At 36.5% G+C, this 24058-nt stretch overlaps 2 protein-coding genes across 6 annotated transcripts in view; one reads left to right on the top strand and one right to left on the bottom strand.

The window, feature by feature from the left end:
* Positions 1-4041: 4041 nt before the first annotated feature.
* LOC105385027 lies at positions 4042-19069 on the bottom strand. 5 transcript variants are annotated; one of them, XM_048624106.1, is made up of 9 exons: positions 18791-19069; positions 11883-11990; positions 11307-11425; positions 9772-9843; positions 8633-8688; positions 6455-6510; positions 5795-5921; positions 5067-5499; positions 4042-4526 (listed from the first exon to the last, which is right to left on the bottom strand). In XM_048624106.1, the coding sequence occupies exons 1-9, from the start codon at positions 18862-18864 to the stop codon at positions 4327-4329; spliced, it is 1245 nt and encodes a 414-aa protein (XP_048480063.1). In that variant the 5' UTR covers positions 18865-19069; the 3' UTR covers positions 4042-4326. The 5 variants fall into 5 exon arrangements, with proteins under 5 accessions (XP_048480063.1, XP_048480064.1, XP_048480062.1 ...); XM_048624107.1 differs by lacking the exon at positions 6455-6510 and having other exon boundaries at positions 4042-4523; positions 8577-8688; XM_048624105.1 differs by lacking the exon at positions 6455-6510 and having other exon boundaries at positions 8577-8688; positions 18791-19068.
* Positions 19070-21072: 2003 nt separating this feature from the next.
* Positions 21073-24058, top strand: part of LOC105385025 — an 81005-nt gene continuing 78019 nt past the window's right edge. Inside the window, exon 1 of the mRNA XM_048624115.1 lies at positions 21073-21357. Within this exon, the coding sequence (XP_048480072.1) occupies positions 21204-21357 (154 nt within the window). The 5' untranslated portion in view covers positions 21073-21203. The remainder of the gene's footprint in view (positions 21358-24058) is intronic.

Here is a 24058-nt window from a genome sequence, read left to right as displayed (position 1 = left end):
ACTTTTGACAGAAAATGTATGCAGATGACAGAAGAAAACCAGAGCTTTATCGTTTTCAATCGTTTACAAACACAGTATTAACGTTGCGACACGATGTCTGTTACAACCTCATGTCACCTGCTGCCAAATGGATACACTTCGCGTCATCGCCGTTGCAAACACACTGTATAGTAATTAACATATTTATTAGACTAAATTCACATCTGCGCAAAACTATATAAAACGGGTACTCAACTAAAATATATACTTTAAAATTCATTTCTGTGATAAAAATTGATGAAACATCAACTATAGTCTATTTTTGAAACAACGAAAACCGAAATATTTTTATTACTGCGTTGCTATTAAAAATTGACTATAGTTATTTAAGAGAATGAGCTATTTATTCTGGATTTAGCACAATACAGGTACATACTTAATGTAAAAAACCGAAATTTTAACTCAATCTTGTAGCATGTTTAATTTATTAAAAACAACTGACCTCCCGAAAACATAAGTATTAAAAAAGACGGAAGGATTCTCGCAAACTAAAAAATGAAGCACAGCAATGGCGGCGACATGAGTGTGTGGGTGCGTAGGTGCGACGTGATTGGCGCGCGGCGGCGGACTGACTTACTTTGAGCGTGAATGCGTGTGTCGGGCTCGTCGCAACAATGAAATCGACTTACTTTGGGTGCTTCACTTTTTAGTTAGCGAGATTCCTTCCGTTTTTTTTCTACCTCCATGGTCTTAAATAAAACAATGTCATATACCCAGGAGACACGAATTTGCAAGTCAGTATTAAAAACCTAAGCAGGTTTACTTATAAACGACAAAAAAACTATATAGGTATTTCCTTATAAGGTTGCTGATAATGCTATATTACAATAATATTTTTAAATACAATATTTCTATGATAAAAAAAAAACAAATTTAGGATGGTGATATAATGTCGATATTTGTAGTTTATGTACATTATACTAGGGTGGAATTTAGTGACACTCTCATTTATAAAATCCCACCCTGTATTGTGTCTTACGCACACTTCATTCCAAAATGTATACAGGTTGTTGCGAAAAGGGTATACTAAGCCGGAAACAGCATGTATGCTGCACATGCTGTTTCCGGCTTAGTATACCCTGTGCCTATAGTCATGCCATTTTTGCAACAACCTGTATAATTTAAGATGAATTAGTTACAAAGCTTGAATCTAGTATTGTAAATATGTGTTTGACAGGGTGACATTTGAAACGGTATAATTAATATTTAAAAAAACTAACAATGTGTGCGTATGACCTAATTCTTACAAGCTAGACTTTCTAACTATGAGATACAAAAATTCTAGCTTAATTTAGATTTTAGTGTTTCTCTGTTCACCAATGGACTGTCAATATGAAATTGGCATACTTACTGTCAATTTGCTATATAAAACATAATGATATCCAAAATATCAGTCAAAATTAAGGCTCATAAGAACTCTGTTATATTCATGTACATTAACCTACAGAGAAACCTGACCCCTCTTAGCTTGTCATTGCTACTGATGACTACTGGTCAGGTTTCTCTGCAGACTGTACTACAGAAAGAAAAAAACATTGTTATTTTAGTTTTTTTTACCCAGCTATGGTAAAATACACTTAGGTATTTTCTTTGTTGACTAGCGTGGACTTTTAACAACATTTTTTATATCAAAACCGTATTATTTATAATCTTAATTTGCTTATCAATTATTTAACTTGATAATTAAACATAATATAACGGAAGTTAAAAACCCCGATAATAATTATGACAAATAATTATAGTCGTCGAAATGTTTGGACAGCTCAAAAATTTATGGGATGACAGTTGGTGTCAAACCTAATCATAAAACAATAAGTAACTTTTGTTGCTTTAAAATTTCTTTTTTCTTTCGGCCGTTAAATAATAAGCCAGATTATGTGACTTTTTATGTATTTCATCAAGTAAATCAAGAGTAATCAGCAAATTTGTGAAGCTGTCCAAATGGGCCTATTATATTTCGACGACTGTAGGGAATATTTATGTTGAAGGCAAGGACCGTTTCTGAGGGCCGAGAACGAGTTTTTCTTAACGTTTGAATAGTGAAAAGAAAGCGCGAATTCGTATGGGACTGCTGTCGCTTCACGGGTGCGTTATCGACGTCGATAAACTCACTTTTAATGCGCGTTCCACCATCACAGCGCCGTATTTATGGCAGCTGGGTAGTGAAGTACCGCTAGGTGGCGACTCTCTCGCACTATATAAATTACGTAATTTTTTTACTGCTCAAAAGGTGTAAAATAAGGCTCAGACAAATCCCTCACTCATTTTAAATTTATATCTATGTATAGTCTGTCTTTACATAAATATCTGACAACAAAAATTGTTATGTCCACAGACGGACATAGGCCACAATATTATGTCCTCAGTCTTCCTCAGGCATAAAGTGTTTATTAATAACTATGCATCAGGCTACTGTTATGTTGACTTAGCATTATTGCATTTATTTTTTGAAAAAATCTTAACATTCCGGCTACTAAATAAAAAATTAAACACAGATAGTTTAGAGTGACAATGCTAGGTCAGGTTTATATGCACCGAACTGTACGTAAGATTAAATTGTCGTTATTTTAAGATTTCACACAGTCAGTCATTATTAATTTAGGTTGCACTGCAATTAAGTGTTTTGTGTAGATATACTGAGATAAAAAATTACCTCCAGTCGTCGAAATATAATAGGCCAGTTTGGACAGCTACACATATTAGCTATTTACTCTTGATTAACTTGATGAAATACATAAAGACACATAATCTGGCTAATTATTTAACGGCCGAAAGAAAAATATTTTTTGAAGCTCCAAAAGTTACTTATTGTTTAGATTTTTAATGATTTCGATTTGACACCGGCTGTCATCCCATACATTTTGGAGCTGTCCAAACGGGTCTATTATATTTCGACGACTGTAGACCTACATTTACTTCTTTAAATATTTTCAGTACGCCTTGTACGGGTTTTTAGCTTTTGCATAAACTTTGTCCGTTTACGTTGCGTCGCACACAAAGTGGCGCCTCTATCGGAAACTATCATGAAACTTTTGATGGAAAATTATATGCAGCTATAAATCCTGTACTAGAGCTACGGATGGTTTATAAACAAATACACACAAACTTGTATATTTTTAGTGACTAACAAAATTATAAGCCATCTTACAATGTATTATATAAGTTTTATTTTACAATCGGTTTGATGGTTCTAACTTCACAATTAATTTAGAATTTATTCATACTTGGCTGTAGTCAATCCATATTTCATGTCACTTAGGAATTAATTTAAGGGTTTGTTTTATAATATTTGCAGCACTTTTGCTGTTATTATAATATTTACATACCCGGCGATGTTATTCTACTTGTCACTAGTGTAAAAGCGGTCAAACTCAGAAAACTACAGAAAATAAAACAAATACCGACATTAAAATCGAGACCAAAAGCTATACATATCCACGTAGATACAACATTACTGCGCACAGAATAGCAATCGATCTGAGGTAGCCGCTTAGTACGCCATCTATGGGAAACTGACGGAACTGTTTGAGCTGATTTTCGCCGATATAAATGTAGCGTTATTTAGGAATCGATTCAGCATCTTTCCATAGTGGTTGCTTGGGACTGTTTAGTAACACCGAGATACGAAGTTTAGGAGGTTAAAATATATAGCTTTAGGGTCCATTCTTAGACACGACCGAGGCAAACCAATGCAAAAAAACCTATTTTATCGCAGTCACTTTGACCGCGAATCCATTTTGCATTTAAATACAGGTTAAAATTGAAAGGCAATGACTTTGCTGTTGTGTGAACCGCCTCTTAAACGCCATCTATGAACCACCATCCTACATCTACCGCGCTACTAGCGCCATCTACTCCAAATCAACCAAACCTCCGATCGATTGCCCATCTAAACGCAGCAAAACCTATATACTGCATTTTTTCAGACTTGTCATAATAGGTAAACATTGTTACTGTGATTTTTTACCGAATATTACCAACTAACAAATCACAGGTAAAATATGGTTCCATTGTTTACATAACCATATTTACTTGTTAGAATTACATCGGTTCTTATGTTTTACTTTAACCCTTAATAAGTCAAAGGGAAAATAGTTCCCTCCTTATTTTGAACTCTAGTACATTACGGGTACTAGTAGTTACAGGCGAAAACCAATGTTTTTTATGGCTTAAAACATAGTTCACACATAAATCCAACCAAAAAGACACACAGCAACTTTAGTTACCCTCTATAACAAGTCTGAACAAAAACGCCTTGTCTCTGCATCCACGCTAAGACCAACCCTACTACGTAACAAAGTCATAGCCGACATATTTCTTATTTTTCCTCCTCACCCTCGCCTTGGTCTTCGGGTCGTAGTCGTCAGAATCGTCTTGGTCGAACGCCACGTTGTTCTCTATGACCCAGTCCTGACCTATCTCCGCTTGTCGCTGGATCTGCTTGACTTGTTCGCGGACTGAGTTCTTCTTCTTTCGCTTCTTGCCTGCTGATTTGTTAAGAAGTGTGTTATGAAATTGGCATTTAATTTTCGCAAAAGGAAATCCTAACTATCCTAACTAATATTATAAATGCGAAAGTAACTGGCTGGATATGATTGCATGCGGAAAGCTAAAGATCGCATCCAGTGGCGTGCTTTGGGAGAGGCCTACGTCCAGCAGTGGACTGCTATAGGCTGATGATGATGATGAATCTTGATGTCAGTAGTTCAGAACTTTATTTATGTTTTTTAATGTAATGTAATAAAGTTATACACAGATGAAGGTGTGTTTAAGGAAAGCACTAAAATAATGATTTTCTTTGCTCTGTTACAAGTAGTTACAACATCATAACATTGAATATCATTATATTTTACCATCATTGGAAAACATCGTGAGGAAACCTGCACATGTAGATTCTAGATGTGTATTGTACTTATCCCAAAACGGCGATATGGTTAGCAACCTATCACGTGAGTACAAATATACGGGCTCGCTTGTATGTATATTTGCCATCATTTAATGTCAAGATGGAAAAAAAAACAACTAACCTTCCTCCTTAGGTTCCCTCCCCCTCTTCTTCGGTCGATCCTCTAGCACCAAATGCTGATACTCATCCACAATATAGTTCTCTGGCTCATAACTAGTCGTGACTTCCACGCCGACCGACGGGTCAGCATCCGGCAAAATGTAATAGTTCTCGAAGTCCCCTTGCACCACTTCCGTCATGTCTGCAGTGAAATGCCTCTTCTTTTTACCCGTATTACAGTGACGGATGAAGGCGTATTTAGGCTTTGAGTCGTCAGGGAGTATGTTGACGGTCCACTCTTGGTTTGCGGGTATTTCGCTGACTTCGTCCATTGATATCTCTTGTTCTTCTGCTATTTCGTAGATGAAGTTGTCTGAGACGGTTGTGTCGTCCATCATGGGGAGCTCTTCCGTGTGGGAGGTCTCGGGTTCGGTGCTCTGCGTTTGAGGGAGTATCTGTAAGGTAGAATTGGAAGGTAAGTAACAGAAAAATATATTCTTAAAAGGTTTTTCTATTGGGATTGGGAGAGCTTCATTTCCATAAGTGGAATGAATGCATGAAAACAATAGAAAATTCAGGATGTTACTTTGACTAAATTAAAATCCCGAAGTGGTCCTACAAGCCGGATCTGAATGCCTACCTCGATGAACCAACAGTGACTTAGCAAATCGCTACCAATTTTCTCATAAACACCTTAAGACACCTTTTATTCAGCCTATAACTCTGGGCCTTCGAGCCGGACCCACCTACCTCGATGACCTGCTTGGGCTCGTGCATCTTGGTGATGACCTGCTCGGCCTGCGTGATGGACGCCTCCGCCTTGTCGCTCTCCACCGCCACCACCCACAGCTGCTTGCGCTGCAGGTTTTTTAGGGACCTGTGGGGGAAGAAATACATAATTAGTTATTAGTCATTAGTAGCTTATTGCAGTGCGATACACGAGTTTTCCCTAATATTTTTCATATGTAAAATGTGGGGACATTTCACAGACGGTATCGACGTCCGACCCCAAGCTAGACAGAGCCTGGATATGGGTCTATGGTTATTGGACACGTAACCCGTTCTCTAAGCTATATGATAAAATTATAGTGACCTATAGCTCTCGACGACTCGGTCATAGACTACAGGCCGATGTCAGACGGCAGTCTGACATCAGGGACATTGGACAGTTGATATATTTAATACTTTATTGCACAAATATAACATAAGTGTACAAAAGGTAGACTTAATGCTAAAAGCATTTTCTACCAGCCAACCTACACAGATATCTACACAGATACATAGATAGATACATATTAACACCCAAGACCCGAGTACAAATATCTGCCCCGGCCAGGGATCACACCCGGGACCATCGGCCAACCAGTCACGGTCATCATGTCTAGGTTTAACATCCTGTATAACACTCACAGGTAGCCCAGCGTGTCGACGAGCTGGCGCACGTTGAGCCGCGACACGGGCTCGGGGCAGCACCCTGTATAACACCCTGTACTCACAGGTAACACACTGTTGAAAAAGGGGCTGCATCATCTGGTCTCGCCTGGAAGCTGCCGCGAAGGATCGGGGGAAGTGGAAATCCATTCTTCGAGCCCTATGTCCCTCATCATCATCAACACGACCCATCATGTCCCCACTGCTGGGGCACGGGTCTCCTTCCAGTGAAGCAAGGGTTTAGGCCTAGTCCATTTAGTGTATGTGAATTTAAAAGACCTATGTCAGTGTTTTTCAACCTTTTTCATGATGCGACCCCCCTGGTTTAAAAAAATATTTCGCGACCCCCTTGACCCTTTTGATATTTTATCATGTACTTACCATTCTTTCATGTGTATCTTTTATGTGTATCATTCCATACGACGTATTTATGGTCTCCATGATTAGGATTCGAAGTACATACTTATTGGATTTAATAAACACGATTTTAGAATTACATACATCGGATACGTCGCCATACAGTACGTACGTACGACTTTAATGTCATTGCGACCCGGAATTTTCTGTAAAATTTGCTTTTCTTTCGAACTTATTTAAGCATTTAAATATCTTGAATAAAAGTCTTCAAGGGTGAAATGAAAACGACAAAATACGTGGCTTTACAAAAAAATTACTGGCACCACCTAATATCAGGCACGAAGGCCATACTGCGTTTGCCTGTTCGTGGTCTCCACTCGAGAACTCGTCTACCCAAACGATTATCGGTTCTTCGGCAGATATTACCAACTCACTGCAACTTTACCTTGCATATTTTAATAATAATCCTCTCTGATGGATAACCTCAATTCTCATACGATTCATCAGAGAAACCCCAAGCATAACTCTCTTCGTAGCACGCTGAGCGACTTTAAATCGGTGGACCAGTCCTACCGCCAGTGTCCACTCTGTCTCTGCACCATAAGTCATCACTGAATCACTTTCCCGAATGCAGCCCAACCCAGTTGGATGCGCCTTGCAGCCTCCTTGTAGGTTTGATGTGAGTACAATGCTCACATCATGACTTTCGTCTTGTCCATGTTTATACCCCGAGGCCTACACGTTGGGAAGCACCATAGTTAAGTCTGCCATAATTACGATGTCGTCCGCGAAGCGGAGGTAACATTTACTCGCCATTTAAGCATGTATACATATGCCATATCCGTACCAGTCGAACTTCATGAAGACATCTTCCAATGCATTGTTGAACAGTTTCGGAGATATCACATCCTCCTGTCTCACTCCACGTTGCAGTTGGATAGGTCTTGTCTTGTGGTCCTGTACTTGGACAGCCATAGTACCGGCATCGTACAGACACATGAACACCTCGATATAGCGCCAGTCGATTTGGCATCTCTGCAACGATTAAAACTGCCCAGGTCTCGATGGAGTCGAAGGCTTTTTCATAGTCCACAAATGCTAGACACAGAGGCTGATTATATTCTTCGGTCTTCTGTATAATCTTTCTTACTGTGTTGATGTGGTCCATTAAGTATACTAAAACAGATCCACGACGGGATAAATAAAAAAAAACATAATTTTATTTTTGTTTATAACATATTAAAATATTTATGTGTATCCTTTTGTCAAAGTAAGAAAATTTTAAGTAAGAGTATTTTTAAAGTAAATAAATATTAATTGTCTTTCTTTTTGTACTTAAGTACCTAGTTTTTTCGACCTTTGGCGACCCCCCAGGGGGTCGCGACCCACAGGTTGAAAAACACTGACCTATGTCAATGATGAGGGATAACAGGGTTTCATCATCATCATTTGACGACCGAATGGCGTAGTGGTTAGTGACCCTGACTACTGAGCCGAAAGTCCCGGGTTCGATTCCCGGCTGTGGCAAATATTTGTTTAAAGACAGATATTTGTTTAAAGACAGATATTTGTACTCGGGTCTTGGGTGTTGATATTTATATTTAGTATCTATCTATCTATGTATTTGTGTAGATATATCAGCTGTCCGACACCCATAACACAGGTTCTGCCTAGCCGGGGTCGGATGGCCGTGTGTGAGATGTTCCCACATATTATTATCATCATCATCATCATCATCACTCACAGGTAGCCCAGTGTGTCTACTAGTTGGCGCACGTTGAGCCGCGACACGGGCTCGGGCGCGGGCGCCGCCGCCGCCGTACTGTAGTTATGCTCCATTTTCACCATGTCTGCCGCTGAGGACAACAATACAACATTAGTATAATACGTTAATAAACCCAAAAAAGCAACCCAGGAAAGCATGAAGGGAGTAAATCAAATATTGTATTTAGTAATTAAGAATTGTGTATTTAAGGTTTACTGCTGTGATTTTCCCATAAATAAATAAAATAACCTTCGAATTCATAGACTGTATTGTAAATTTACGGTAAGGTTAATTGACTTTGAAACATACCAGTTTCGACTTTTTACGTATGTCAAAACGTCACAACGTCAATTTTAAACCTATTGTAAAGTGTCAAAAAGCTCTATGAATTTGGGGGTAAGTCTGTCTGTCTGTAAGGGGTAAGATTTATTTATTTAATATGGCACATCAACAGTAAGATGAACTGGTCACAGTGAAAAATATCTTTGATTTAATGCTCTTTGTGTTATTCAGTGTGACCAGTATTAATTTTATCCTGAGTTTACTATAACAATACTCGAGAGAAATGAAAAAGTTCCAGTAGCATAAGGAATGGCAATGTTAGATGGAACTTTTTCACAGTCGATAATACGATGGCCGGTGGTGGGGAAAACGAATTCTCGAGTAAGAACAGAAGGGCTAATACGGGGTGCATTTAAGACGTGATAAGAGTTTTGCATCGCGCTCACTCACATCACGCAGCCTCAAGAGCGAGCGAGACGAAGAACTCTTATCGCGTCTTAATAGCGCCCTATGCTACAGGGCTTAGGTAAGCGTAGTGTGGGACGGCAACAATTTAAAACTAGCAATACTTATTATCTATTAGTACATCTATACCGTTATGACACGACTGGAGAGAACGTTGACTGTAGCCCATTCAACTGCATTTATAAAACTTAAGTAAATAGAATATCTAAGTACCTACATACTAGTACAACTCCCTCCCACGAACTAATAAAATAAAACTGTTTATATTCATGAAATTCATACTTTGGAGACAGTTTGACTTTGAACCTCAAATACATGGCTTTTACATACTGTGATTCAGTCAGCTTCGATTTCGTATCTTGAAAAACTCACACAACATCAAATTCAGAAACTGATTGTACCACATTTACTGATAAGTAAGGTATACCTTGGTCTTTTTTTCCAGTTATGAACTGTTGGAAGAGCCCTTGAAAACCAGAGTTGCCAGCACCGCCCGAGCCTGCAAGCAAGCAGGCGAGTTAGCTACTCAACATACAGGGTGTTTATCATTCATCTACAGGGTGTTGCAAAAATGTATAGTACATGATTGTGAAAGGGGTGGTTCAGGGAATCACTTGAAAACCTTAGCCGTAAAACAAAAGTTGTTCAGAATGACCCCTAGAGTCACACCTTTTCTGTTTACTAAATCAATTTTGCGACACCCTGTATAGTTTACTTCAAAAAGCATAAAATAGAGGGTGAAACTGAGGTATGATTCCAATTAAGTAATACAATCTAGCTCTTGTGTATGCTCTTGTATACTCTACTTTATACGGTAAGACCAAACATCTTTTGAGTAGGTATTAAAATTAAAGCTGCCTCAGTGGTCTAGTGGTAAAAGCTTCACTAAAACAACTAGAGGTACTGAGTTCGTGAAATTTAGATTAAGACAAAAAGCTGATAAACTGATACCTGAAGATTTAAATAATTCATTGATACTGTCGGATGGGCATGTACCTAAATCAGTCGGTACTACGCCTAGCTCTCTCCAGTCGTGTCGATCATCTGTCACATTGGGCTATGAGAGTGATGGAACACAGAATGCTATTGTGTGTTAGTAAACGCAGATTGGCCGCGGTGGTCGAAACTCGACCAGGATATAATTCCTAGAATACCTACATGATGTAAATCTAACAGAGGCTTAATAATGGGTGTCCTAGAATGAGTTAAGTCTGAATTGTTTTGTTAGTATTCCAAGTTTCATCTGATCTGAAGAACTAGGTACTTACATCTTACCTCTATAACAGTGGCATACACTTTTCTCAATAAGTTTTGTTCATTTACTTAAATATGTGCGGCGCATAAGTAAATGAATATTTAATTCATGTAGGTACTTAACATGGTTTTTTGGGGTTATGTAATTTAAATTCTATTGTTAGTGAAGAAAGTTTAAAATATTCGAGTATTTGTAAAAGTTACACAGTAAAACAATAGACGAAGATTTTAGGATTTTTTTTCCTTAAAATTATTGCGCAAACTAGAACTTCGATTTCTTTAATGTCTGCTTACAGGATGTAATTTCTTTAACTAAAACATGAAAGACTGTAGATACGCCACAAATGCACTCATGAAAACCGCGCGAGCCGAAATTTGTATGACACTGATAATTACGGCTATGACGGAAATGTATGTTACCAGGCAAAAGATGAACATTAATTTGTTCTACCTTTTGACACGCGTAGTAGGCACACTCAGGTCATCTAGTATCATATATGTCTGTGGTATATTGTAAGGGTGCTTACATAGAGAATCGGGTTCCCTGTATCTACCTGTACCGGTAACCTGATTATGCGAAACTCTCATGAGCGCTTTCGCATAATCAGGTTACCGGTACAGATAGATACAGTGAACCCGATTCTCTATGCAGGCACCCTAACCCTCCTGTCCCTAACTCATTAGGCTGAACAAGTGCACATCACCCACCTTTCTTCTGCTCCTCGGTTGGCTCGATGGCCTCTGCCGCCGCGGGCTGCGGGGTCAGCAGCTCCGGCAGCATGGGCGAGTCGATCCACAGACCTTGAGAGTCCAGCTCGAAGTGGTACCTGGCGATGTGGAGAGACGGTTAGGTAAGGTATAAGGTAGGCACTGCTGCTTGCCGAGGTATAAGTTAAGATCCACTGTTTGCATCAACATCAGATTAACCAATGAACTGTTAGGGCAAGGTCACACGGTGCAGCCACATAACTCCGCACCGCACCGGCGGCCACAGGAGCAATGCGTTGTCACAATATTCTTAAAGCGCCACTGCGGCACCACAGTATAGTATAGCCTGGCCCTTAGTCCACTGAAAGCATGAGGGGTGGAATGTAACCATCAACCAATAACCATGAGACCTATGTCATTAGAAAGCCTTTTTCATGACTATCATTTGTTACTATGGGGGCTGGTCTCAATTCGTTGTGAGAAAAATGTTATTAACTGGCCTTCTATGTAAACACCTTATGTCATTATGGTATGCCATTATTATAATGTATTTAAGTCTCAATACATCAGTCTTACCCGCAAAGCTGCAAGCTGACGTGTCTCCACAGACACTCGCTGTCCTCCTGCATGGCTCCATTGATCCATGCCTGCCGCGGACCCTCCTTCGACTCCGATGAGTTGACACTGGAGTGGAAACACACAAATTATTATATTATATATTGCTGAATAAAAATGGGTAAGTGCAAGATATGGAGAAGTTGTCGTAAAGCTTGAAAATCTTATTAGTAATATTTTGTCTGCTTAAATCTCTGCAGTCTGTATGATTCCCCGATATGGCAGCACTGGGTGGCCTTGCATGTTTAATTTAATTTAAGTTTCTATGTTGTTTTTACTTTGTTTTAGTCTTTTAATATTGTTTTTGTTTTTGTACCTGTCTTACTAATATTATATTTTAAGAAATTTGTGTAACTAACTTTTTATGGACTTATAGTCTGCAATAAATGATTATTATATTATTATATTATATTATTAAATTGCCTATGTTAAGTTAAATTATGTTGGCTTTTAATATAAGTTATACTCTTGAGCCATGGATTACCATAAATAAATCAATAAGTAATCAGGGTGTCCACTCAGAATCGTCCAAAAAATTCCCTGACTTTTCCCTGACTTTCCCTGACCATTTCAGAAATTTTCCCTGACCAGAGATCAAAATAAACAAAAGCTTGATTTGAAAGTTTTTAGTGAAGTAAAATATTAAGCCGAAAGAGACGAGAGTGACTCATGCAGAACATTTAGAACAACATAAAATTCTAAAAAAAAAAAACCACAGAAACTTTGCTAGGCAGGTGAAGTTATATGAGAAAAAAACACGAATTTCAAAAACACGTAGAACAAAAGTTGTTTGGAGTGATCCCCTGAGTCACCCTATTTCGGCTATGTACATCTACCACTATTGCAACATTATGTATAGAAAGCAATGATAAATAAGTACCTACTTAATTTTTTTTTACAACAAAGTTTGAATACTTTTATTTTGCCATAACGTGTAATTCTTTTTTGTATTTGCAAAATAGAGAAATAGGTATATATATTTTTTATATTTTCAAAATGTCATTTTACTTTGAAAAACGTCATTTAAAGTTTGGAAACTCAAGCTGGATACACTGGTTATTATTGCAAAAGACGTTAGTTAGACCTAGTTAATTTTATTTAAGCACACTTATTGATGGTAGGATTAGTACAGGGTGCTTTGAAGAAATACGCCTCCTCATATATATTTTTTTCAAATGAGAGTTGGAAGCAGATAGATAAAATAAACTTGTACGAGCACCTTGTAAAGTAATGTTAGGCCCTTCAAAACCGAAATAACTCGAGTAAAGCGTGTTAAGCTTTGTAAATACCGTAATTAATTTAAATTATTTTAGACGACCGAATGGCGTAGTGGTTAGTTACCTGACTACTGAGCCGAAGGTCCCGGGTTCGATTCCCGGCTGGGGCAGATATTTGTTTAACCACAGATATTTGTTCTCGGGTCTTGGATGTGCCCATAAAATGGCAATAGGCCCGCCCCCTATTACATTGGGACTAGCATAACACTCTGGCGAAAAGTGGGTGCAGCAATGCACCTCTGCCTACCCCGCAAGAGGGTACATTAGTACAAGGCGTGAGTGTGTGTTTTTAATTTAAATAAAACAAAACCAAAATCATATATTTTCGTATGGGCGCGACGCTTTAAAAAAAATCATTAGATGCCGCGTGGAGGAAACGCTTCTGAACTCTGAAAAACTCTTAAAACAAAAGTTTTTCAGAATGGCAAGCTGAGTCACACTCTTATGAAAGAAATTTAATTAAGGGAACATCATTTTACTATTGAACAAAGTATTAACTGAGTCTGGAATCTGGCTTACGAGATTTTATTTTATGACTTAAGTATTTTACGTTTAAAATAGAAGAAGAAAAATAATAATCAGTAAAGGAAAGAACTACAATTTTGCAAAAACATATGCTTTACTAGACATTTTTCCCTGACTTTCCAGGTGGCTCATCAATTTCCCTGACTTTCCATGACCACCTTGAGCTTCCCTGACTTTTCCCTGACTATCCCTGACTTTCCAGAAAGTGGACACCCTGGTAATCAATAAAATGATGATTATTCATCTAACTCTGCAGAGAGCATAGGGCCTCCACAGTTATTCTCCAGACATATCATTCCTTGGCTTTGTCCCATGAAATTCAACGGAATTGAAGTAGCTGAGAATGGATCTCCTCCAAGTTATTGAAGATCTGCCTTTACGCCTTCTGCCTTAACCTAGTAAGGCCCAAGACGAAAACTGATGACTATGAACTTGAACTGAAAGTGAATAAGCATATTCTTGGATCTGAATTATGTCTTTATTTTTGGCTTACATGAGGACAATGGGGCTTATGAGGCAATGCAGGATTTATCAATAAAATAGTACTACTTAGAATAATTATTTTTTTGCCAATAAACTTTGATTTTCATAGTGTTAGAATGATAAACAAAGTGAAATTTGTGTTTTTCACAGCCTTTACAGGCCTGCCTGTAGTAGGCTTGAAAATATCCTTTGTGTTCGGCATATATATATCTGCACTTACAAAACAGGGTTACCATTGTTAGCGTTAGGCCATATGCATCAGATCTATAGTTATTTTCTTATAAGTAGCTGATAACAATTTCAAATTACTTATGTATCAGATGTAGAATATCTCTTCTTAGTTATTGTTACCTTCTACAGTTACAATATAGTTTTCATGGTATGGATATTGAAATTCTATTTAGTCTGATTTTAGGTAAGAAAGATAGACAATAATATGTAAACAATAGAGCTTCTGAGGCATGTATACTAGTGATGTAACGAATATTCGCATTCACATTCGCATTCGCGAATATTCGCATATTTTTTAATATTCGCATTCGCATTCGCAAAATTTGGTGCGAATGTTTTGCGAATATCAGTAGGTACTTTTTAGAAAAAACTATTTGAAAATAATGGTAGGTTAACAAAGTCTAAATCCATTGTCTACAGCTTTTTTAATACAAGTTTCCCTTTTAATCACATTACCAGTCTTAATTTATCATATTTAGTTTTATTTAGGTGATGGGAAAGATGGCCCTATTCCTAAGATGGCCCACTTTAAAATTTCAATCTTCTAAACGCCCGGATAAGTTAAAATTTCGCTCTAATGTTTGGTTAGTGCCATATAAAAATGGCCTACGATTTACAACCTCACGTTTACAAACTTTTTAGTATTTCTTTAAAATAACAAACTATTTTCGTTTTTTTTTTGAGATGAAGAATTGAGTTGGTTCTGCATGTATTCTTTGTTGATTTTCATTTTATTTAATTAGTTCTTGTCGCCGTGAAAAGTTCCTATGAAGGCTCACCACACGCGTTGCCAACATGGCCTGGGCCTTACAGGACTATACACTATACTATATCATTGTTTCTTTGGAACATGAAGGAGACAATGAGTGATTTCGGCTGTATTATTTATTATTAGAATAGAATAGAATAGAATAATATTTATTCAGAAAACTATAGGTAGTATTTTATGTTGTATTCAAATACTGACACTAAACTTTAAGCTAGTTACGGTCGCTTAAGTACCTACTTTCCAATTTAAGAACATACTTATAAAATTAATAAAAATTCAAAAATATTTCTTTATAAACCCAATAAAACCCACCAAAATATTGAAGCATTGTTTTTATTATTAAAAAAAAAACGATAGTAATTGACTTACGATTAACGAATTATTAACAAAGAACAAAGAAGCTTATTTATTTTATTTATTTATTTATTTATTTATTAACATAAGGATCTCCAGCAGTTAACACAACAGACATACTTAACAGAAAATTTAACATAATAGAAATTTCGTTGTGAAAACCATTATAGGCGATCACGGCATTATCAAATAATACTATCTTAACGACAACAGTGACTTAAAACTAAATTATCTAAGCATAATATCATATTATAACAATATTAAAACTTGAACAGAAAATAACAATGTTAAAATTTAGTGGGTCAAAACTAACAAGGCAAATATTATCAGAAATAACAAGGAAAATATTCTAATTCTGACATATTTTTTTCTTAAACGAACTGAAGGAGTCATGAAAGATGTCAAGGTTTAGTTTATGGTTGTAAATGTTATATAGGTCACATATCCTATTGATTGGAGAATGGGTTCCTAGGTTTGTGCGAGAGTGAGGGCCACAAAATAGTTTTTTAATGGGATGTCTCGGGAGATGGTATGGGATAGGGAAAGAGATAGATTCAAGGATGTCAGGACAGTCTAATAAATTGTTTAAAGCTTTGTACAGAAATATGATATCATGTGTTTCACGTCTATTACGCAATGAGGACATTTTAAAGAATTTAAGGCGGTGCTCATAAGGAGATCTGTGGGAAATATTGCGGGAAATGAAGGCTAGATGACGAGTAAAAGATCTTTGTATGCTTTCGATTCTCTGTGAGTGTACTGAATAAGATGGACTCCAAGCAGCAGAAGAGAATTCTAGATGACTCCGCACAAGAGAATTAAAAAGTAAAATTTTGGTCTCGGGCTTAAATTCTTTACTATTACGTTTAACAAATCCTAGCATTTGTGCTGCTTTTTTGGTTATATTATCAATGTGAGATGAAAATTTTAGTTTGGAGTCAATTGTTACACCGAGATCTCTAATTTCAGAAACTTCAGTAAGTAAATCGGTCCCAAGAAGGTAATTGTGGTTCAGAGGATTTCGCTTACGAGTGAATTTTATGTGATAACATTTTTGCGCATTAATTGTCATGTCATTTGATTGACACCAATTTAAAATATTATTGAGATCATTTTGAAGAAGGTAACTGTCGTCACGAGATTTGATTGTTCTATAGATTTTGAGATCGTCAGCAAAGAGAGAGTGGTTACTATATTTAATATTGAGAGTAAGATCATTAATGAAAACTAAGAAAAGAATTGGTCCTAAGTGCGAACCTTGGGGAACCCCTGATTTTGCATAAAAAATTCTGGATTCGTGGCCATTAATTGAAACAAATTGTTCTCTTTTATCTAGGTAAGAATTAAACCATTGAATCAGCCAATCACTGATACCTACTAATTCGAGCTTCTTAATCAGCAATGAGTGGTTAACTTTATCGAATGCACTGGCAAAGTCTATATATATTGCATCAATCTGTTGGCCAGCATCGACTAAGTGGGAGAGTTCATTAATATAGCTAACTAAATTTGATTCGACGGATCGCCCTTTTCTGAAACCGTGTTGAGATGTACTTAATATGTGATCTATTTTTTTTGTAATAATGGGACAGATTATTGATTCAAATAGTTTAGAGAAACAAGGAAGAATAGAAATTGGTCTATAGTTTGATACAATGGATAAATTGCCTTTCTTATGAATAGGTATAATTCTTGCTCTTTTCCATTGATTAGGAAACTGTCCATCTCGTAAAGAGCGATTGAATATAATACAGAGAGGGAAGGAAATATATTTTGCACAACGGTTAACAAAGAGAGGGTGGATGCCGTCAGTACCAGCGCTTTGATAAATGTTTAACTTACGTATGTATTTATTAATTTCTTTCTTTTTTCTTATATTTTTGTTTAAGTTTTACTTACGTAAAAACATGGTTTTTGTTTTCATTAATATCGGGCCATGATAAGTGCCTATGTTCCTAAGAAGGCCAACATCAGAGGATTTTGAAAATGATTGTTTCCGTAAAGACGCAATTCAAAAATAAATGGAGAAAATAGTAATTATGTTCTTAAATTGTTCAGTAATTTTTATTTAATTATTGCAAAAAAATAGGCCTTAAGAGGCGCACGTACGTACCTTACGTTTAAATTTAAGTCACCCTCAGAAACCGTATACAGTCGCAATTTGTCGTAACAGTTACGGAGCTAAATAAAGTGTAACTACTTTAAAAAAAACTGCGGCTAGTATTGGCTAGTCTGATTGGGAATGCGCCTAGAACGGAACGTCCCTCTAGTTCAGTACGAGACTGCCATCAAACCATACAAATGACGCCAAATTAGAACACAAACTGGATATTCGCATTCGCATTCGCGAATGTCAATATCAGATATTCGCATTCGCATTCGCGAATGTCCAAAAACACACATTCGTTACATCACTAATGTATACATATTTTTTATAAGAAATGGATGGTTTGACCAACTGAGGTGTACAAATGGAGCCTCCCCAAGTGGCATATAAATGCATCCATAAAGTGGCATATATAAAGTGAGCAGACACAGATGGATGCGATTCTAACTGGCTTATCCTTTCGCCAAACCCTAGACCAGACAGAATAGATAGAAAGAATGAATTATACTTGTATGGCTTTCAAAATTTTACTATTTGAATAATTTATCCTTAACAATACATCATCAGTAGCTTCTTTCAATACTCAATCATTTATTCTTTAACAGTAACTTATGTCTTTTTCTCCCCTTTATATTAGAATTTTGTAAGATGATGTTAGCGTGGTGAAATTTTCTTCTACAGTGATGGAAAGACCTGTGGATTCTAACTAGCAGTTATGAATGGCTGAACTTAGCACCATTACAGATATTACACTTTCGTTTTAAAGTTGCTTTATGGCCTACAAACGTATCCATGATGTTTACAATACTGATAAGGGCATTTATGGTATGGCCTATTAACAAAATTACCATAACCTAAATTTTAGACTCCCAAAAATCGATTTCTGATATTCGAAAGAGAACTAACCAACAAACTAACGTGATAATTACAACTAAAAGAAAATAATTTGAGTGTTTACGTAAAGATAAGAATAAGCCCGCCTAAATGGTCAAGTTACGCCAAACTCTGTTTCATAATGCTAAAGCGATTTCGAGGTCACGCTTGGGATGCAATCGAGGGGATCGGAGGTTTTAAACTTTAATTCAGCGAGCTATGTTAGAATAATAACAAATCAAAGGCTTACTTGTAGAATGAGAAGCTGCAAACCACATCATACTCTAAATCACAGCCCTCAACCACACACTTTAGGTCGCTCATTTTGTGCACCTAACCACTAACTTTCGAACACCGAATCCATTAATTCACATCGTTTTTCTAACCAGCAAATAATGAAATATTATTGTTTAGCACCCAATGTTGGTTTGTATCACACTACTTTGAAAGATCTTCAAAAAATTATCAATCAAATGTCCAAAATGACGTGCTCTGTCACGAAAAGGAAAATGCGCTGCCATGAAATGGTTGGTGACGTAATTTTTTTTATTTTCTGACGCTGACGCGCATTTCATCTGGCAACATTACTAAATGAATCGATGCATACCATGCCATCGGAATCGGTTATTTTGAATCGAATGGGAATATGTTTAAGTGGAGCATGAAAATGAATAAATCCACTAAACTAAAATGTAATTATTTATACAGTATGTTGCAAAAAGGGTAAACTAAGCCGAAACCAGCATGTGCAGCATGTTATATCTAAGCCCGAAACTGAAATCAGAATTTAAAAATTCGCAAAAAAAAATATTCATTCTCCATAGTAAAAAGTCACGTAACCATTTAAGTTTCTATGGAAAATGAAAAAAAAATACAATTTTGAAATTCTAATTTCAGAATATATTTAAGTGTATATGGGCGACGAGAAGACTTGACGAAGTTTGCCAAATGCTGCCCAGCCCAACTGTAATAGTATTCTTCTATTGACCTCTGATTGGAAGTTGTTTCTACCCAGCTGCAGAGTCTGTCCAAGGTAGACATATTGTTGAACAACTTCTTGGGTCATGCCATCAACGGTTATTGGACACGGGAGAACGTGGCTATTATACATAACCTCAGTTTTATCCAGGTTCATCCCGAGGATAACCTGGCGTGAGCTCTGTTTAGGCTGTTAAGCATTTGTTGAAGTTCCTGCAGAGATTCGGCTATAATGACGATGTCGTCGGCAAATCGAAGGTATATAATATTAATTTGTACCGAAAATCATGTCTAGTACTTATATATAAGTAAAGGAGGAGGAGGAAATGTTTTTCTAGGCAGTAGGTACCTACTAGGTACATGTGGTGTTGACAAATTTGCGCTGCCAATCGTTAATTAGAATTTCAAACATACAAATTCTATACAGCTTTCAGAATCGCTAACAAGTAGGGAAACTGGGGATACTAGTTACCTGGGGTGACTAGTTCCAATCAGGCATCGTTAGAGACATTGTAACTTAATTTTACTAAATCTCACATAGACGATATTATACCTTATTGTCCAAGTATTATCCAGCGCATACCTCATATCATACCTCATCCTGCCTGCCTAACTAGGCTATGTGTGTACTCTGAACGGGTACTTAAATACCTGAACTAATTAATACCGAAGGCTCCAGGTTCGATTTCCAGCTGGGGCAGATAATATATGTTTAAAAGACATGTGAGATGTCTCCGTATATTTATTTAATTTATATTTATTAACATACACTGCATACACTGTAAATTATTCGATTTTTTTGAATCGAGTACTAATCTAATGTTGCCACACATAAAAATATATCATGACAATGACAACTCAATACAAAAACCATAGAGCAAATAGATAAAATCCATAATGTAGCGTGTCTTTTTTTAACATAGGCGGTAAGGAAACTATTTACAATGCCACTTATTTATATATTTTTATTTACATATATTTATTCTAAGATTTTTTACAATACTTTTATGGTCCATGGCAATTTTTACTCTTATCATAATTATTTCTTCTTGTCGAATATTATTTTCCTAAAGGGGCTGGCGCGCCGGGGCTGGGCTGGCCGTTTATGGCCGTACAGCGAGCAGCGAGGCAACGCCGCCAGTATGCAATATCACAATGTCCTCGGCCGAGCTCCCCGTCATTTGCTATTTTGCTAGCCGTACGATGGTGGAGGAGACGGCTCTTTGACACCTTTCCCAGTAAAATTAAACCCTTGTTACACCTACAGAGTAGAGTGGCGAGACAGTATCTTCGACCGATCCTCCCTCTCGGCTCGGCCGAGGATCAATTCGAGGATATTGTCTCGTACTCAACCCGGTAAGTTGTATGTTTGATCAGGATATCAGGGCGGCTGGTTGCCTTAAAAAAAATTGGTTTCTAAGGAAGGTAGTTATTAATTTCAAGTTTCATTTAGATTTTTCTGAGTCAAGAAAAACTATTTACAGTTGACATTCTGAAACTAAACTTGAGTTTATATTTTTTACAATTTGTCACTGGCTGGCAGGTGGCAGCTGTTTCCAAAACGTCAAAAATGTCAAAATACTCAAGTGACACGTAACTTTACACAAATCGTTTCAATTTTGTGACCTCCAAATGAGAAAATTATCAAAAATAAACAATACAAAACATTAAAAAACCCATAAAAAATGACTGACAAAAGTTTCGGTGACCATACCGACAAAAACATAGTGAAAAATCCACTTCTTTCAACCGCTGTTGTTGGGTTGTCCTATGAAGAGTTGACACACAATGCTGTTTTGCTGCCTGTCGCGCAAAACCCTGGGTTGATTTCGAGCCAAGGTAAGTCTTTTTATTTATTTTTAATCATTACATGACGCGGGATACCGCGCAGTGGCGACCTTGCCTCTAAAATACCAAATATTAGTCGATAATGTCTGAACACCAACTGTCAGTTTCTCTTGTAATTTTGTTGTTTATTAGTGTTTCCTCTAATTCTGCCGATACATTAACGTATATCCCGTGTATCGGAAGTGCTTTCTCATGTTGTGGCATAAATAAAGTCATCGAAATTAGTGATTATAGTTGAATGTAAACAATGCCGTCTTTTCTGTACAAAACTTGTAAGAATGCTCCGTTTGAAAGTGGATTCCTACCAGAATTTAATATCTCCTTCAGTTCAGAGTATAATAAGTTAGAGAGAATCGTGAGCATCCTAATAAATGTAAGTAAACACATACAATTATTATTAGCCAAATTAGGAGTTTCCGAAACCGACGTGCATGTATGAAGAGACTAATGAATGTGGAGGAAACGAAAGGAGTATGTCAGGATCGTGGCACCTGGAAATCCATAGTCTCTGCCTACCCCTCTGGGAGACAGGCGTGAGTATATGTATGTATGAATGTATTATTCTGAATTATTTAATCTTTTGCATTCCGAAGTTTTAATATCACGTCTGACGGCAATAGATTTCTATCGTGTTTCATTTCAAGGGATTGAAGCGGTTAAATAAGCTTTTCTGTTGGCACTAATCTTTGGTCCTTCTGTACAAAAAATTTGTAACGGGTAGTCAAGAGACAGGAATCAACAGAGATTTAACAAGAATACATTATTTAGAATGGCATCTGGCTCTCGCGAAACCTTTCTGCATATAATAGGTATTTAATTTGCACAGCTTTGAAATAAGAATGTTTTTTAATTAATAAAATGTTTATTTTCAAAAATTATTTTACAAAATATGGCCTGTTACTTATTACATAAAACATAAGTTTCCTAGTCAAAATGGTCATAATTCTTCATGGTTTATGAAAGTAGGAGTACATAACTGGGTATGTATACATATAACTATAAGCTAATAAGCATTAGATATAAGCCCCATGTAAAGTCTACATTGGAAGAGGAATTTATATGAACTTTTCTTATGTCTTAGACCACTTTAACAAGAGAACTTGTTATAAAATCAATTACTACCCGTTTTAGTAAACTCTTAAAAGTATATTTATTAAACTATGTCAGTACCTAAATACTAGACTAAAAATATAATTTTATAAAATAAAATGCATTATTTTTACAAATTACAAACTTATAATTGGTCCATTTTATGTTTGTAACAAAATTATGACCAAAAGCAATAGAAACATTATTATAGGTAATGCAATATATTTTATTGTATTGCTCATAATATTTTTTATTGTACTTCAGTTTAATATCTAACACTAACATTTCAATATACTAAGGAATGCACAGCTTGACAAAAAATATATGTATGAATAACTTTTTATAACTAAGATATCAAAAAATAAATTATAATATTTCTATTCCTTACTTAAATGTATACCTCTGATCACTGAAAAAGCATACCTAATATTTATAAATACATCATTATTAAAACACATAAATTATCGGTAATCTTGGAAAGGAAATCATAATATCTCAATGATATTCATATCTAAATTATCCCAATTAGGGTGGATTCGTCCAAACATCACGTTACACGAGAATAACTATACCGGAATTAAAATTATACGCGAGTAAATATCTAGGATAAGTACATTTGCATTCTACCAAGTTATACCATGATTAAATTGAATGAACGAGGAACGAAACTGTAATGCAACTAAAATAAAAATAGCTGCGTTTCAAAGCATGCAATAGAAATGACATTCCAACTTAGTTTGAATGGATTATAAAAGTATGAAATTGTTTATGTTTTAATATTTTATTCGCTGTTGTTATTCTGAGACTTTGCCTTTTAACGTACTTTTGTTTATGTTTTGACAGATGTGTTTATATGTCATTATGACGGTTTTCTAATCAGCTGATGTGCTGCCGCCATTACAAAATTACTCTCGGATAAGCTCGTTACACGGTCAATTTTGGCGGTATAACATTTTATTCTTGGGATAAGCTAGTTATCTTGGTTTCAGGTTTGGTAGAATGCAAAATCCTGCTTACTCGCGAGTAACTGGTACTTTACTCGAGAGTAAAATTTACTCGACGTTGGCCGAATCCGCCCTTAGGCTCACAGCAATCCAATACATTACATAAATTAGGTACTCATCTAGTTTTTTGACGGCTGAATGGCGTAGTGGTTAGTGCCCCTGACTGCTATGCCAAAGGTCCCGGGTTCGATTCCCGGCTGGGGCAGATATTTGTGTAAAGACAGATATTTGTACTCAGGTCTTGGGGGTTGATATTTATATTTAGTAGCCTCTTACCTATGTAGGTAGATACATACTAAATAAAAAGATCCCGACGAATTGAGAACCTCCTCCTTTTTTTGAAGTCGGTTAATAAATATGATAAAATACATATTTTTGTAGATATATCAGCTGTCTGACACCCATAACACAGGTTCTGCCTAGCTTGGGGTCGGATGGCCGTGTGTGAGATGTCCTCACATATTTATTTATTTCGTTTATATAATGTATATATTGGAATTCTATCCTATTGAAAAAGTGGTATAGTAGGACGGAAGGGGGTGTCTCAAGGCGTCATTGTTAACAACATTTATTCTACGACTGTAAAAAAGTTGTTTAGT

This window comes from Plutella xylostella, chromosome 11 (assembly GCF_932276165.1).
Source record: "Plutella xylostella chromosome 11, ilPluXylo3.1, whole genome shotgun sequence".
NCBI classification, from domain to species: domain Eukaryota; kingdom Metazoa; phylum Arthropoda; class Insecta; order Lepidoptera; family Plutellidae; genus Plutella; species Plutella xylostella.
Note: the sequence above shows the minus strand (reverse complement) of the source record. Positions and strands in the feature narration are given on the sequence as shown.